Source organism: Xylocopa sonorina, chromosome 10 (assembly GCF_050948175.1).
Source record: "Xylocopa sonorina isolate GNS202 chromosome 10, iyXylSono1_principal, whole genome shotgun sequence".
Classification (NCBI taxonomy): domain Eukaryota; kingdom Metazoa; phylum Arthropoda; class Insecta; order Hymenoptera; family Apidae; genus Xylocopa; species Xylocopa sonorina.
Genome location: NC_135202.1, coordinates 1,936,925 through 1,953,766, shown reverse-complemented (window position 1 = coordinate 1,953,766; position 16,842 = coordinate 1,936,925). Strand labels below are relative to the sequence as shown.

The 16,842-nt window shown below is 37.0% G+C and overlaps 1 protein-coding gene and 1 pseudogene across 3 annotated transcripts in view; both read left to right on the top strand.

Annotated features, from left to right (window-relative positions):
- The window catches only part of Znt63c (solute carrier family 30 member 1), a 78,510-nt gene that overhangs the window by 12,670 nt on the left and 48,998 nt on the right, over positions 1 to 16,842 (top strand). The window contains exon 2 of one of the 3 annotated variants that reach the window (XM_076902381.1): positions 16,304 to 16,610. The exons of the other annotated variants lie outside the window; for them this stretch is intronic. Coding sequence (XP_076758496.1) covers positions 16,604 to 16,610 — 7 coding nt within the window. The 5' untranslated portion in view covers positions 16,304 to 16,603. The remainder of the gene's footprint in view (positions 1 to 16,303; positions 16,611 to 16,842) is intronic. 3 annotated transcript variants of the gene reach the window in all.
- Positions 8,525 to 9,137, top strand: LOC143427822 (histone-lysine N-methyltransferase SETMAR-like; annotated as a pseudogene).

Genomic DNA, 16,842 nt, shown 5'->3' with positions numbered 1-16,842 from the left:
TAGTAATAATTACCCGCTTTACTTGAAAATTTTCTAGTATCTTGTGTACAGAAACAGCTGATACTGTAAATATTTTTCTACGGTTAATAAGCAATACTTTCGGAATTTTTATCTTCTTCTTAGGTAAATAACATTAATAGTAGCAGATAAGAAAAGTCTATTCGCATATCAGCAGGTCGGATGGCGCTAGCTATCGAGCGACGCTTCTCGCGACATTGCCGTAGACGGGATCATGTAGAATCATGCGCTTTCTCACGTAGGCCCGATGCACGATCTTTCAGGGATAAAGGCGTCGCTCGATATGTTTTATCCGTTTACCGATCCAAATAAATGGATCATTCGACGAGCGAATATTTATCGATTAAGTGGCGATACGACGCGAGCATTTCACGTGTTGCGACATCATCTTTCTTGCTGTAATTAGGAGTGCGCTAGCGTTTAAACTCAAACTATGTACACTTATACACAATTTATAATTTCTATTAGGTCGAATCATAAGTAACTTCCGATGCAGCTAAGTAGAATCTATCATTCATATCTACCCGCTATGAGTTGCCGGGACAACGAATTTGTTTTTCTCTATATAGATGGAGATTCAGTTAATCTTTTGTCAACTGTTTCGTGTGATGCACGTTACGTTAAACCGATTCTCTTAATCTCTGAAATGGAGAGTCAAAATGTGTACTAAAAGATGATCGAGACTATGCATCGCAAATGGTAGAAACCAATTTGAAAATGAACGTAGTTCAGATAATAAAGAGCTAACAGTAAAAAAACTAACAAAATTAAATACAATAAATGTGACTATGGGAAAAATGTAGCTGGTAGTTGCTTTACACACTCCGTTTCCTTCCTGCAGTTTTCATATTTCATACAAAATTTCTTTACTTCCGTGCACCAGAATAAAAACTGATTATATCATCACAAAGCTTAGTGAATAAAGAAGTTTTTGTGAAATTTGCTGCCCTCCAGGTCTAAAAATAATTACCTAAATAGGAGATCAAAGTTTTCGTAATTTACAAATTTTGCCTCCTGAGGTAAGTTAAAATTTTTATTACTTTACCTGTTTTCGAGTTTCAAGATAAAACAGGGATTATTATAATAGAAAATTTATCGCTCTTTGGTTTGGAAGATACAATCAATAATATGAGTGAAATTGCTGTTTTTCTGAAAAAAAAAAAACAGACATAAATCTCTATTTTCTTTGCCATTTTTGCAAATCGGACCTAGGTTTATATAAACTTTTTTGTTGCTTTTCGGGTGTAGTATTAGCTGTAAAAATTTGTCACACGAGTAGTGAATCACCCTGTATATTTTATTTAAAAACCGAACCCTATTGATGACAGGACTAGTCGTTGGAATAATAATCCTGCTCAGTACGAGAGGAACCGCTGATACGAACATTAGGTTTACGCACTTGGTCGAATGGCCGGTGGTACGAAGCTATCATCCGTGGGATTATGCCTGAAAGCCTCTAAAGATATCGTTATGTCCTTTCTAGTCAAAGGAGGTGTTGGATTCCGGGTTGTAGAGATCCGAAGGAATCGCGTACAGCACTTTTTAAAATTCAAAGAGAAGTTTATTTACAAAGTATGTGGTGTGTCTAACTTGAGGTATTGTGTTCTGAACTACGAATATGAAAAACTGCTTTGGCTTTTAAAGCCTGTTATTTAAAAAAATTTTGTAAGGAACTTGGAAAGGGATAGTTTAATAGATTGAAGGGAGTAGTCAAGGGTCTAGGATGAGTTACGTTTAGGATATGTGACTGTTTAAGGTGAATCGGTATTTACATAAACAACAAAGACAACGATATCTCTAGGAGTCTCGAGTGGGTCGAAGACTCAAAACAATGTGAATGTACTAAGTGGTTGGCCTTCCCCTTCGATCATTACACGAGCCCCAATTTGCCATACAACGGGTGTCCTTTGGACAATAGTCGTGGCCCCCTAATGGTTCATCGTAGGTACTCCAATTTCTTTGATTTGAAGTAGAACGAAGCAGAAATAGAAATTCAGCATATCCAGGAATGGTCGCACACTTTCACCGACTCTGGGCAAAGTTTCAATTGTTTCGACTTTCTGCGATTTAAGTTACACTCTGTTAAGCCTTTCGTGCTATTCACAAATAATAAGACCAGTTAGATGATGGTCGGATGGCAATAATATTTGATGTTTTTGTTCCTCAATCAGCGTGTCCCCTATTCGAAGAATCCTGTGTTTGTCTAGAAATGGTTTCAGTGACGTTAAACGACTTTTACTACAGGTTCTCTTTCCGCCCGAAGAGCGGTCGAAGAGCGATCGAGTTGAATGTGTTTTATAGTAACACTAAATTACTACCCTGTGACAATCCATCCTAGTTGAGTCTTTTGGAAGACTATAGCGGAGAGATTATTTAACAACATCTGTCCACAACAATTTATAAAATAATTTGATACCAATGAATATATCAACCTCAGGAAACTTGTGCGAGTCTCGGGATCGGGTAACGTGATATTTCGCAAATTTAGCCCGATTCACTGTTATTAATGGCATGGCCCTGGTAATTCGATTTAAGACAAGGAAGTGTAAATTCTTTGAATATTTATTAAATCGTGATCTAATGTTGCCTACACTGAGTGTTTTACCTTGGTTGCAATATTTTCGACACCCGAAATCGAAATATCAACCAACCTCTTTCGTAAATTTAAAATACGATACTACTATTTCGGTTATGAAATTTGCTTGAAATCCAGCATCCAAGAATGCTCGGCAAGTTATAATCTTTCCCTAAGTATTTACCAATTCTACAACAGCTGTAGCTAGTAGAGCTTCAGAAGAAATTTGTGCCTGTAGATTGATAACAGATTGATTTGGAGCAAATCTGAATCATGTTTATCGTTAGGTTTTTTTGTCGAAATGTAAGAGAAAATTGTGCCTTTTGTGGTAAGTACGATAGGGAGGCGCTGTACATCCAATGGAACGATGATTTGAACGAAGGCAATCTATGCACAGTATGTCTCGCACCGATAGATTGGATGCTGCGTCTTACGATGAGGACAAGCTAACTTAATGATCGAAGAAACAAACACGTGTTGCTGACGGTATTTAGATCAAGTATTCAATTTTATTTCGGACGGAGTTGCAGACTTGATGAGTTGGCCATTAGATTTGGTCTGATGAGGTTACGCTTCTTCCAACTAAGCACGCTGTAGGAAGATCAGAAATTCCTTGAATATGGTAACAGTGAATTCACAGCTGGCATCCCTCCTATATAATACATATTCGCGTAGAACATCTTGGATAGAGGTTGAAGGGACTGTGTTGCATTTAAGTGATGCACTTGATGCGAGGCTTCTCTTACGTTGACTTCCCATACACGATATAATAGGTTTCTTCGTATTCTATACAAGTTTCCGCGAAGTTGGAATCGCTTAGAGGTATTTCTAGTTGGGTATATTGACTGTTAATCCCTTACCTTACGATTTAATTTTCAACTGTGCAGGCCAAAAGCGACACCAAGTTCGGTCACGCGCAGGGACATACACAGCTTGACTGAGCGTTCGAAACTGTACAAATCGCAAACTTCTTATAATTTGTATATACACGTACGCGGTACAATTAACTTTGCAAGATGTTTGACAAATAATCACGATTAGTTGATTATTAAACAAAAAAAAAAGATTTATTGTTGCAAATTGAATAATACATTAATACATTAATAACATTGTTATTTTAACACAAAAATTTAGTAATCTTCGATGATATGGTATCTCTCAAAACATGTTGGTACATGTAATGCAACTTTACACTTTTTGCATTCCCACGTTGTCTCACTGCGTTGTTTATGCTTTATGCAAACTACACATCTTCGTCTTGGGTGTTGAATCTATATGCTTGGGAAAATAACTCCAATGTTGAGCCTGTAATCTTTGTGGTAAATTTCCATTTGACAACCATCCTTTACGGTTGTAGTTCGGTAATGGTGCATTTTTCAATAATAATTCCGCTATTTCAGCCCTAAATTCTGCATATCCCTGTCTTTTTTTCGATATTTATTTTTTTATGCAAAATGTAAGAGTTAAATAAAGCCGTGTCAAACAGGTAGAAGAAAATTTTGCGATACCCCTTCATACACTTTTTCATCAGAGGGAAGTACACTAATATTTGATCTTGTCGATCAACTCCTATCATCCCTTTATTGTATTCGACGACATACTTTGCTTTCCAAGTAGGATTGCGTTGATTTTTTATTTGCTCAGTTATAGCTATTGTTTTGTGTTTTGTAGATAGAATAAAAACGTCTTCATATTCCCCCTTTTTTAATTTTGTTTTCAAGAAATCTTTCGGCATATTTTTTCTGTTTGCGCGCACTGTTCCAATAGCATTAGTTCTACTGCTGAATAGAGTTATAAAAAGATTTGGTGAAGAATACCAATTGTCCAAGTATAATGTGTATCCTTTGTGTAAAATTGGCTTTGATACTTCTTTGACCACAGATTTAGATGCATTGTCTGTAGTATGTATTTTGTCACTGCCTGCGTATACTTTGAAACTCTAGCAGTAATCTGAACTTGACTCATATAATTTATAAACTTTTATACCAAATCTCGCTCTTTTTGACGGATTGTATTGTTTATATGATAGGCGTCCTTTAAATTTGATTAATGATTCGCCAATTGCAACGTCCTCTTTCGTTGTACATATTTCTTCAAATTGTTGTTAGTTAAAGTTACCTTGTAAGTTTGTGGGAACTTGTCCACGAGACTTTGTGGGAACTTTGTCCACGACATTTTTCTATATTTCTCTTTGTACAACTGTTCAGTACGTCCTTTCGCTTCAATAGCCACGACTCAACAAGGACGTTTTTCATTCGTTTTCTTGTAATCTTACTATGTACAAAAAATCTAATCTAGAGGCCTTACTCACTAGAGCTTAAAATTAGGGGTGCTTATTACTAGATTAAAACTAATTGTACAATTATTTTCTCGTGTGATATCGAGGTGGCGTATTCAGCACCTTTGGCATTAGTCGCTACAATTATTATTAGTTCGCAATGCCACTTGAATTTCTGTCTCACTGCTCTTTATTTTTTGGCTCTCTTCCTATGTCTCCCCGTTGTTTTCACGTCTAATTAATCTAAATTTAATAAAAATAACATATATTATTTCTAATATACTGATAAATAAGGAAAAAAGCAAAAGTCGAAAAAAGTAAAAAATACATATGTTATAATATAACATGTAATATAAATGTGTCACAATATAAATATTAAGCTATAAATATATTTATGACTATAAAAGTATAAAAACATAAATGTTAAAAGATTCGCTCGAAGGTATCTGGCTTGCCGGGAATTCCACGGTTATTTCCTTCGGTGCGTTAAAGACGTATAGACTGCTCTTCCATCGATTTTCCTTCCTCTCGCTTTCGATGAACGACCAACCTGAGTACCTACGTTGATCTCATCGCCCCGTACATTATTTTGTATATATTTTTGTAAATGAAGCATTTCGACCGCTACAAATTTTAATTGTAATGTAGGAAGTAGTAAAAGTAGAAATAACTGGATGGCTAAATAGCTTGTAGACGTTTTTATTACTTTGCAATTTGGTGGTTCGTACAAGAGGTAGAGGCTTCTTCTTAGGCCATTCGTACTAGTCTCGAGGACACCTTCAACGTCATGGTTCATTCGAATGTTTTGGCAAGGACTCGGAGAGAGGCGATGCCGTAGGGTAATATACACACGGCCCTCGTCGACCGCTCGTGCATCCTGTTACCCGATTTTTCTTACATGATCGCTAAAGTAAATCGGTCTCGTCCCGAAGTTATTATCGCATTCATGCCGACGTGTAAACCGTCGGCGGGCCACACTTAAATGCCACAGCGGACACTGACTACCGTCAAATATATAGTTCGTTAAATTCATTCAGTAACTAGAGGAAATTGTCGTATAGTCGAAAAGAATAGTAGAATAAGAGAAATTTGATGTTAACTGTGTCGTTCTCATAAAAATGACGAGAAACTCAAATTGCAACGCTGGCGTGAACGTATTAAATTGCACATCGACCTGAAAGGTTCTATAAACTGTTTCAGAATTTCAAACGCGTTCTACTGCATTAATCCGAATTATTATTCCTTAGATAAAGGGTAATGTTTTATTCAAGTAAAGCCTTCGACTTGAGCATGTTTTAGAACCACACACCAGACCAAAATCGATGAGGCTCAGTATACATATGTGCGACATTTGGTGTAATTTCTACTAATTATAGGTTTAAGTAATATCTGTCACTTCAATGACCGTTTATTTATCACAATTTTCTATTTACCAAGTTCACGTTTTAGAAGCGATGTATGAGTGTACCAATTGATTTGTAGTTGAGTGTTTTTTAATCTTCCCCAACTGAAATTTTCAATAGAAAGAATTTTCCATTAACAACTGCAAAATATCTGCTAAATGTGTACTTTTTAGGTTAGAGCGATCAAGCTAGAAGTATCATCCATCAAACTGTTCAATCTTAAGAATTAAGATTATTAGTAGCAAGCAGCATTGTAATCCTATGCTATCAACGTATTATTTGACGAACAATGCGGATAATAAGGAAATGACGAATTGTCAAGTAAAAATACAAAGCTTTGGTAAATGCTTCGGAATTCAAGTGACATAATTTAAAAAATAGTTGACCAATTTTTATTATGTTGGTATCAATTTAAAACTAAATGCCTAGTAATTAAAAATTAATATGTTTTTTGTCCATTGACTGCGGCAATTTTTGAAAAAATTTACTTTATGTGCGTATCTGGAAGTTCAGTCGATTTAGTTGCTCGTAAGTGTAGTTTAAGTACATTTTATTATGATCCCGGAATTATTTAAAAATTTATTAGAAGAATGTAATTTTTTCAATTTTGCAGTATCAGACAACCGGCGACTAACGTGATCCGAACGGAGAGTTCATTGTCAGTCACCAGAGACTAACATGGCACTTAACGTGATAAAGATGATTTTCATACCGTTATAACACTTACTTTGTAGTTTCTACTGGTTAGATTACAACTGAAAGCGAAAGAATCTAAGCACACAGATTGAAGTGTTCGTTTTCACAGTAAGAAAGATTCGTCAACGATTTATTGACGTTTAAAACCTTGTGGAGGGGTTCTTTATTAGAATGATCTGACTGAGTTCGTAGGATGTTCACTTTTCTCTTTTATTTCTGGAGCGACTGCACTCGGCTAGTTCTCGAGATCAACTGTACTTTCTCGGTTCTCTCGTGTGCAGCCGCGTTTGTACAAATTTTTTGCGTTACATGATTGGCTAAGTCGGTGCGTCGACCTTAGCCAATCACGTATTTGTTTATATCTAGGTGCCGCCTCTTCTTGCGCCCTTAGCGCGTTTACTTGGAAGGGCGGCAGCAGGTATATTGGGGGTGTTTTGTTATTTTAATATTTGGCAATGCAGCAGGGTTTCCGCTGGGTCTGGTTCCTCTCACGTCAAGGCTGTAGCCTCTTGACCGTAGGCCTAGACCCTTTCTGGAAACCCTCGATTTATGGAGTCCGCGTGTGTTACTGAGGTCGTCGACTAAGATTTACAACTAACATGTGGAGAAGGTTCGCTAAGGACGTCTTCTCAAAAGTAACTTATTTGTGCGCATACCATAAATCGTGCTAGCTGCTTGTAGCGAAAAAGGTCTTCTATTATACCTCGATGCTAGCCGCTACAACCTATATAGTCCTCGCACGGGGATTCACGTACAGTAAATCCGACGGGTGTTAATTAATATTTTTATTAATTTGCTTTCACGTGTAACATAAATTTGCTTGACTGAAAAAAACGAATTGAAATTTTAGATATCCGCGTGACCCATTTGGCCACTTCTTAATATATCCTCCGTTTCCTCACTGATCATAAAAAATCTGATTACCTCGATGCCAAGACGTTGATGTTGAAAGCAATAATATTTTTACGTGGTAACGTAACACAGTGCTAATATCTGTGGATTGGAAATTTTTTCAACTTGTTTTTTTTTCTTTAATAAAAATAATAAATAGAAATTTGGAGTAGTTTACTGTTATTTACTTTGTAACATTTTTGTTATTCCAAGACATTGAGCGTGTTTAATAAATTTTGTATTAAATTGTTTGATCATAAATTTTTTGCCATTGGTTGTATATGCAACATTCTTTGCCAAAAAAAATTAGACACAGGATGATGATCTTAATTTTTCCAAAATTTTGAGTGATGAATTTTCCAAAACTTATAACTAAAAATTATGAAAATGTGAAAGAAATTCATTATGAAAAGAAAGGCTTTCTGGATTTTTTGGATCATAGTATTCGATTTTAATAACCATTTCGACGTATATAGTCTGTTTTATAATTAATTAACCAATTAAAAAATATAGAGTCGAAATAAGATTTTGTTGATGCAATTTTTTAAACTGTGATAGATACATTAGGGTTCCGGAAAGTAATATCGTTTCTTTTCACATGTCAATAATCGGTTGCCATTTATCAGATCATAGTGTACTTCAAAGTTGTGCCATAGATATTTTATGATTACAGTGACTTGTTTACGCGTAAATAATTAAATCTTAAATTTTTTTGCAATTTGTGATAAGATGGCTAGCCAAATACCAGAAGAGACACATATCTGGCATCGTAAGCTTTTTGAGTTTTGCAAGGGTAGTAACGCAATAGTAGTAACCAAAAACATTTGCGATGTTTACCCAAATGCATTAGACATTTGTAAATGCCAAAAATGGTTTTCTAAATTCATATCCATTTTAATTTTTATTTTTCTGACTCGCATCGTTCAGGAAGACCAACAACTTTGGATAATGACGTGTTAAGGGCGGAAGTGGAAACAAATCCGTGTCAGACAATCGAGAAACTGTCAAATACTCTTAACCAACCTCGTTCGACCATCCAAGAACATTTGCATCAGATTGGTAAAGTAAACAGAGCAGATGTTTAGGTCCCGCATAAGTCGGAAGTAAACAAAACTAACCACATGCAACTTATTGCCTCAGCAGCACAATACAGAACCGTTTTTTGATCGCTATTTCATTGGAGATGAAAGATGGGTCTTCTATGATAATCCAAAACGTAAAAGGCAATGACTCTCTCCGAATGAATCGCCACGAAGTACAGCTAAGGCAGATTTAAACACCAAGTGAAATTTAAACACCAATTTTGTATGTTGGTGGAGTATTCGCGAGGTCATTTATTTTGAAGTACTGAAACCTGGACAAACCGTAAATGCAGACTTTTACTGTGAACAATTGTATCTAGTAAATCAATCTTTAACTCATTTGTATCATAAATGCATGTATGCCCTGAATTTTCCATATGGATTCAAGTATTTCTTTGGATAAAAGCAAAAAATTTTGGCAAAAATGAAGGGTTGCAATTCTAATACTAATGAAGAAGTAATTAGCCCTACAAAAATGTAGTCGTATCATTGCGATATTAAATTTTAGTGATCTCAGCCAATTTTCCACTTTTTTGAATGATGCAAGTGGGTTAATTGAAAAATGATCTGCAAATGTAAACAGAAAAGCTGCATTATACTCACCCAATATTGCACTATCCGATTTTCATTTATTCCGAACGCAACAACGCCGTTCTAAGTGGCAAAAAATTTGCAAACTTGGATGATATAAAAAATGCGCTCTTCAGGTATTTTGCTCAAAAACCAATTGATTTTGATCGATCCGGAATTGAAAATTTGTACACTACATTGTAAAAGCTTGTTGATAACATCATTGACTAAAAATAAAAGCTTGTTAAAAAATTATCTGTTTGAATTTAATGTAAAGAAACGACATCACTTTCCAATTCCCCTAGTATATTTAGTATTATATGTACTTTATTATTTTACATAAAAGATACAGTGTAATCTACTGTAAGATGTTGATGAAAATAAAGTAAAAACTCGATTGCCCAACGTTTACTGGGCGTATTTATTCCTGGTTCACCCGAAGGTTCGTACAAGAAATGCCTTCTTAGGCCATTCGTACTAGCCTCGAGAAGGGGCGATGCCGCAGGGAAATACACTCGGCCATCGTTGACCGCCCGTGCACCCCGTTACCCGATATTTCTTACATATACGATTCAAATATTTATTTGCACATAATATTTCCTCATATATCTTTTACATTTTGTACAATACACCTTTACGCGTATTATTATTTTTCAGACGCGTTCCTGTTTCTCTCCTAATTCAACAAAGCGATTATCGAGTTGTTAAATGACTAAATCTATAAAAACTGTAGATTTCAGATTATTTCATTTGACGCTGTTGGGTTGTTATTATTCTATAAAAATTGAATTTTTAACATGAAACTTTAATTAACGGTCACTGTACTTATTTTACACAATAAAATGGTAGATTTTAGAAAATAAACTTATAGATTTCTAGATAAACAAGTCTTCCAGTATAGATTATATATTGTCACGACGAGGATAATTTATTCATTTCGTAATAAATAACGAGCTGCGCATATTTCTTCGATTGTTATATAATTAATTAACACTGTTGAACAGTCGTTCTAGCGATTTGTAGATAAAAAGATAACTTGATCCTCCAATCTCCACCACCTCTTTAGTTATGAAAATATCATTGATATCGTATAATGTGCCCCTTCGTACCAAATAACTTTTAAAAGAACATTTCTTTTTCTAACTTCATCCTCTTAGTGACTCGCCGTGCCGACTTGAACGGGACATCCTGTATAAACTTTTAATCGTTAAATAAAATCAACACTATCAGAAACATCAACGTTGGTCATAATCTCGTATAATTTGTTTGACCACATTGATTGACCACAATACGTTTTATAAGTCAAGTTAGTTATTAAACAGTTATTAAACAAAATGATTTATCAAGAACATATTTAAAATGAAAATATATAGATATGTAAACGATTCTGTGTATCGCACACAACAAGTTTTCATGGACCGCAGTAATGAGATGGAGCGTGTGAGATATTGTTGTTTCTTGGTACCCTCCTCATAATCGACGGCCTCTATTCGAAGCCTTATTGCATTTGTAAATTCTTTTTTTTTTATTGAGGTGTGTATAGCCACATACATCTACTGAATTGTCAAATATTGTCTATCAATCAGCTTATCTGAAGACAATTTCTTAAAGCAGCGATAACGAACATCGATATCTTTAGTTCAGCTGCATCGGTCGTTGTGTTTTCGCTTCTTAGATGCGCGCTTTTATTGACGTTGTAAATTATTTCACTTGTTAGGCTCCCTAGACCGAATACTGTAAGTAGACCGATTAAATATAACTATATTTTTGAAGCTTTGACCTGAAGCGGCTGCGCTGCTTCGGTTTCCTGTGCTGTAAAGATGTAGGAAGAAAGAAGGAAGGAAAAGAGAGGGGAAGAACGTTTCGTCCTGGGCCTGCTAGTGGACTCATCAGTAAGGCTACCTAGCAGGCCCTGCCTTAGACGCTGGGATATTAGGGACAGTTCGGAACTTCTATATATTGGAAACGATGGGTCATCGGCTACTTTCAGGAAAGTGTAAACGGTGCTGTCCCTTTAGTGGCGAGTGCCGCCACAGACCAATCGTTCCGTGTTTACGCGATTTTCAGGAAATAAAAAGCAATTTTAGAATTAAAAGTGTTTCAATACAGCATCCTTCGTACCTTTCGACAAATGCGAAATGGGTTTAATGCATAACGTTCATTAAAATTGGCCAAGTAGACCGCCGATATCTAACCTCGTGTAGGTAGGCCTAGTATATCGAGCCACCGAGCAGCAGCTTGTTCAGACTTTTCTTGGCTTCTTCCAATTTTAGACATGATCGTCGACATCAGCTACGAGTTCCCATTGGTGTTAAATTCTGACCCTCTTAAACTTGTGTCCTTAAACCTTAACCTTCGGTGGCACGTAACGTTTCGGTTACGTAACTGATATCGTGATGTCGTACCTACAGATATTAGTTTAAGCAAGCTTAGTTTGTCATCATACTTTCAATTCTCCTCTAATAAACCCTCCTGTATCGTTATAACTCAAAGTTCAATTTATCTAAACCTTTAACTAGCCCTCCTTTCCTATATTTCGACAGTCTTCGTCTTGTCACGCGCACCTCAGAAATTTATAATTTCCGTTTAAAGAATAAATTACTGTTTCTGCGAAACGTTGATCCTTAATTATCTTGACCTATGTGTTACTCCATTATCAGCTCCAATCGTCGAGACACCGAATCAGAACCGAGCATCACAGTGGGTTCATTTACGAGAGCTATTGGATTATTTCAACATGTAAACGTAGAAACAAAAATGAATCTTGTGTTAAGGAATAGGATTCAGTATATAAACTGTGAAAGATATCTCTCAATTCGTGTACTGTTTTCCCGACTGTGTTTCTACCTACAGGGGCCGGAAAGAAAAACACGACTGTGGACTTTGCGTCGTTATTTTTTTTTAAGTAATCCTCACAAGTGGTATAGCATTCAAAACATACAGACGTTCCTTTAATAAAAGCTAGCCTTTGGCAATCCTACGTGGGTACAACGAAATAGATAATTTATTTTAACAAGTAACAAACTTAACGCTCCATCGCTCAAAACATAACTGCCTTGCTGAGGGCTCCTTTCCCTCACATTACGTCTATTCTCCCCCCCCCGGTGTAGAGCAGGAAGGGTCAGGTATTCTCATCCGGCTTGTATCCCAGGATGCAAGGCTGGTCTAGGGTGGTCTATGGTGGTCGCCACATCACCCTCTTACCACTGATAGTGCAAAGGGACAAAAGAAAAAAAAAACGAAAAAGAAATACGTAGGAAAATAGCCTCACGACGTAGCAGTATGTCGTTGCCTATCACCATATCATCGGTGCTTTCTCCATATTTTCTGTTCGCAGGGTTTCTTGTATACGATGAAAGTTGTGTGATTGGGGTGGGTGGTGAAAGGATGTCTTGAGTACGATAAGGTTCCGGAAACTAAGCCATTTCTAATATTATTTTCTTTTCCTTTCTTGATTATTCGTAGAGTGGATTCATTTATTCTATGTCCCTTAGCAGTCGCTATAGCTATTTCTCCTACTTCGAGTCGATTAAAAATTTTCATTTTCATCTCCAAAGACATAGATTTTCTGTTTCTTCGTGTTATTGAACGTTTGTTAAACATTTCGGAGTCAAAATTACAGTATAAATAATAAATCTAAATAATGTGGTAACTTGCTTACTGTGTACTGAATAATATAGCTTCGTCAAAGTCGACTGATTTTCAATATTATCTATAATTGTATGATGATTAGCATAACGTGATGTCCTTTCGCTCTTATTTCATCACTGACGCATTTAAACATCGAAGGATAACTATAAGCAGCTTTCAGAAAATAAATACGATGGATTTTTCTAGTGGTGTTACTTGTATATAATTTGTTTTTATGTACTTTTAAAACTTGTAGAAAAATATATTTTTTGGTTGTTTAAGTTAAGACGCTTGTTAAGTTGCGTTGTTGTTAAGTTAAGTTGCGACGCTTTGGTACCTAGGCACTGCCGTACTTTTATACGTTCAAATAGGAATTTACGTCACTCTGATATATATTATAATGAATTTCATGATTAATTTTGTAAAATGAAATCTATCTGACCGCGTGAAATGAGATCGCACATAAAAAGCATCGTGTAAATTGAGGGATGGGTGTATTTTAGCTCGCCACTAGGTAACAACGTATGTCTTGTCAGTAGCAATAGTAATTATTTTTTTACTAATAGGTAAAAGAATATCATCATGGTAACAACAATTACATTAACCTGCATAGAACTTGGCACTGCATATTTACTACGTAAAGTGTCAAAAATGTTTAAGGCATTCGAATTACATTCAAGTTTTAATGCCCTTACATCGTTAGCTATTCCTACAAATTTCCCTCAACAGTACTAATACACACCGACAGAGTATCATCATCGGAGTTTTCTCTTCCGTAATTTCCTGGTCCTCTATGGCGATCTGTAGGTGGAAAGTCCAAAGTAGTGTAGAAAATAAATAGACTAATGATTGAACCTAAAAAATTAATAACGTTCTATTCCGACCGACGGAACAAATAAAACGTGGGGCCTTCGAAGACTTCGTTTATTACACGTTCGTGACGAAAAGGCTATTTTTGAGATTAAGACGTTTTAAGTAATTTCGTAAACGTTCGCGACCTTCGACACAGTGGTCTTTAGAATATTTAATTTTGACATCCTCAATAGCCATCGCGTGTTGTAAACGAGGGATTTCTCCAGGGTCGGTCCAACATGTGCACGCAGCGGGACATAGAATCGTGCACTTAATGGGACCGGACCGGAATCTTTACCTTTGGGAAATTCCCAAAACGTCACCGTGGAACTTGGAAAGTTCCACGTCCGTGCAGGTATCTTCCCGCCCTTTTTAGACGAATGCGCGCCTCGGGCGCACAAGAGGGTGTGGATGATACTTGAAGGAGAACTGGTGTAGACTGATTTTTCTTTTATTTTGCCACCATGCCTCTCATTGTTTTACTCGCTCACTTACTCAATCACTCCCTCATTCACACTATGCCAAATCTTCCGATACTACATCAGAATTAATACCCTTTTATGGCTTAAACAAGGTTGCGCAGAGGTAGATTAAAACCCCTTTTGTAGACTATGGGTTACTTTATTGCATGCTTTTTGGTTAGTGTTTTGTAGTTTTTCTATTTCAAAGACTATTTCCTGTGGGTCGGGAAGGTTGGAGTTTATTGCGTTTATTGCGTGGCGAGAGCCGATCTGCCTGAATTTATCTCAGTCTGTATCTGTATAGTGTGTTTGGTAAAGCGGTGGCCTAAATTTGTTGAGATGTAGCGCTAAGGTCTCTACGTCCAGCTTGCATAACCGGCCAGTCAAAGAAGTCTCCTTCGACTTCCTGGGCTGCTCATGTAATTTCAACTTACATGGATGTTTTAATCCATCAAATTCAGAGTCTTCTTACTCCTAGCCAGTAGAGTTGAAACTACTGCTGTCAATCTGGTGATCCGCCCCATACACCTTCCCGTTCGAATGGCAGAAACGCTCACAGACGCTCACAGACCATTAGCGTCTGCACTGCGTGAAAACACTGAAAGAATCCATCTAAATAGTTTAATTAACTTAGCTCCTTCTAGAATAAAGTAGATAAAACCGTTCGTCAGGAAGAACCACGAAAGTACCGTTCTTCCTTGTTGAGACACAGTAAAAAGGTGAAGCGGACGAAACTGAAGAACTAGCAACGACTTGTAACTCGGGCAACGGGACCTTGGAGTCTCGTATATAATTTCCAGATAATTGTATTTTGGCGTTCATCGAACTAGTGGAATGGATGTACGAATCCATTGCAAATGTTTGAGCGACAGGATTCTATCGCTTTTCGCGAAATTAAGATGGCTGGCAAGATACAGATGGAGGCTTCACTTCGGATTACTCACCGGAATATACAGAGGCGTATTCACCCTCGTAGTCTATGAGGAGTGCACAGATTTTCTTCTAAAAGCGTAGCGTTCCCTATAGTTATCCCAGAGGAATCGTCGCCATGATAGGAAATGCATTTTTTCCAAAAGCCACGGAATACAGGTAAAGTCGTATAAAGGCTGAGGCGGTAAACATGTGGCAAACAGAGTGGGTTTTCTCCCACAAAGGTCGCACAACATACACCTCTTTCAGCAACGTCCAGGAGAAAATGACCGCTGGCTGGCTCTCATTCTCTTGGAGACATCTCACTGTAACCTTTTTAAAGTAAGGTCAAAGAGTCGTGCATACATTGATTTCGATGGAGCGCCGATGTAACCGAAAGACACATTCCGTGGGAAAACAATCGCTATGGCGCTGCTGAGTTTTTCTGTACTTGCTTCAGTGAACTATTCCATTAGCAAATAAGATAGGAAGAATCTAGTCGCATATGCCTAACTGCGAGGTGGCAAAGTCGTTCCCCTACCCGGGGTCGGCTCCTTCGACCTTCTCAAATTTACTAGAGTCGTTCTTCTGGACGGTAGCTGGTGCTCACTAAATCTATGACTAAAACTGTTTTATTCCATTATGCTAGGATGCCGATCAATTAACAATTGGATGATCATCATATAAAAATAAATCATTAACATTATTAGTATATAATAGACAGTGATATAGACACAAATGTCAATAACTCATAATTATATAAAATCAAATTGGTGTAATATGTAATTTCGGACAGACAAAAGATAATGTTAAGTAACGCTAACGTTAACACTGGCGCGCAAAAAGAATATCGAAATTTGATGCTAAATTTGTATTTAATCATTCCGTCACTACTACATGCGGAATTTATATTCCCATGGTAATTACTCTCTCATCAGGGTGACGAATAATCCTGGATCCTGTACAACCTGGACCTGCTACACCTGGTTGTGGAGGTGGCCCTTGTTGGTTTTATGGTGCTCCTGCTGGGAATGGTACAACAAGACCGTTCGCTATCAATTTGGGCAACATATTGATTTGTTGATCTGCTAGCACCGGACCATGATCTAAGAATACTGTCTGCAAGGATTGGCTGGCGATATTCATCTGGCACATCTTCACTCCAGATAATAAGATCTTGTGCAAAGTCATCGTCAACTCTTCTCGGCCCACACGGTGCTGCTATAGTGATATCAGGCATGACAGGTAAGGGTAGTTGAGTGGCATCAGCTATCATGACTCTCCTGATTCTAGAAAATGCTAATGATATCCTAGATAAATCCTCTCTAACAAATATAACCATCTCATTAGGATTTACTTCTCCAGCATCGATTGGTAAGTTTCTAACACGTCAAGGTCAGATCTCTCCGATACCAGCATCTTCTACACCGTATTAATTTATGGAGAGAATATTCATATTTTTTCATGACATTCTCCA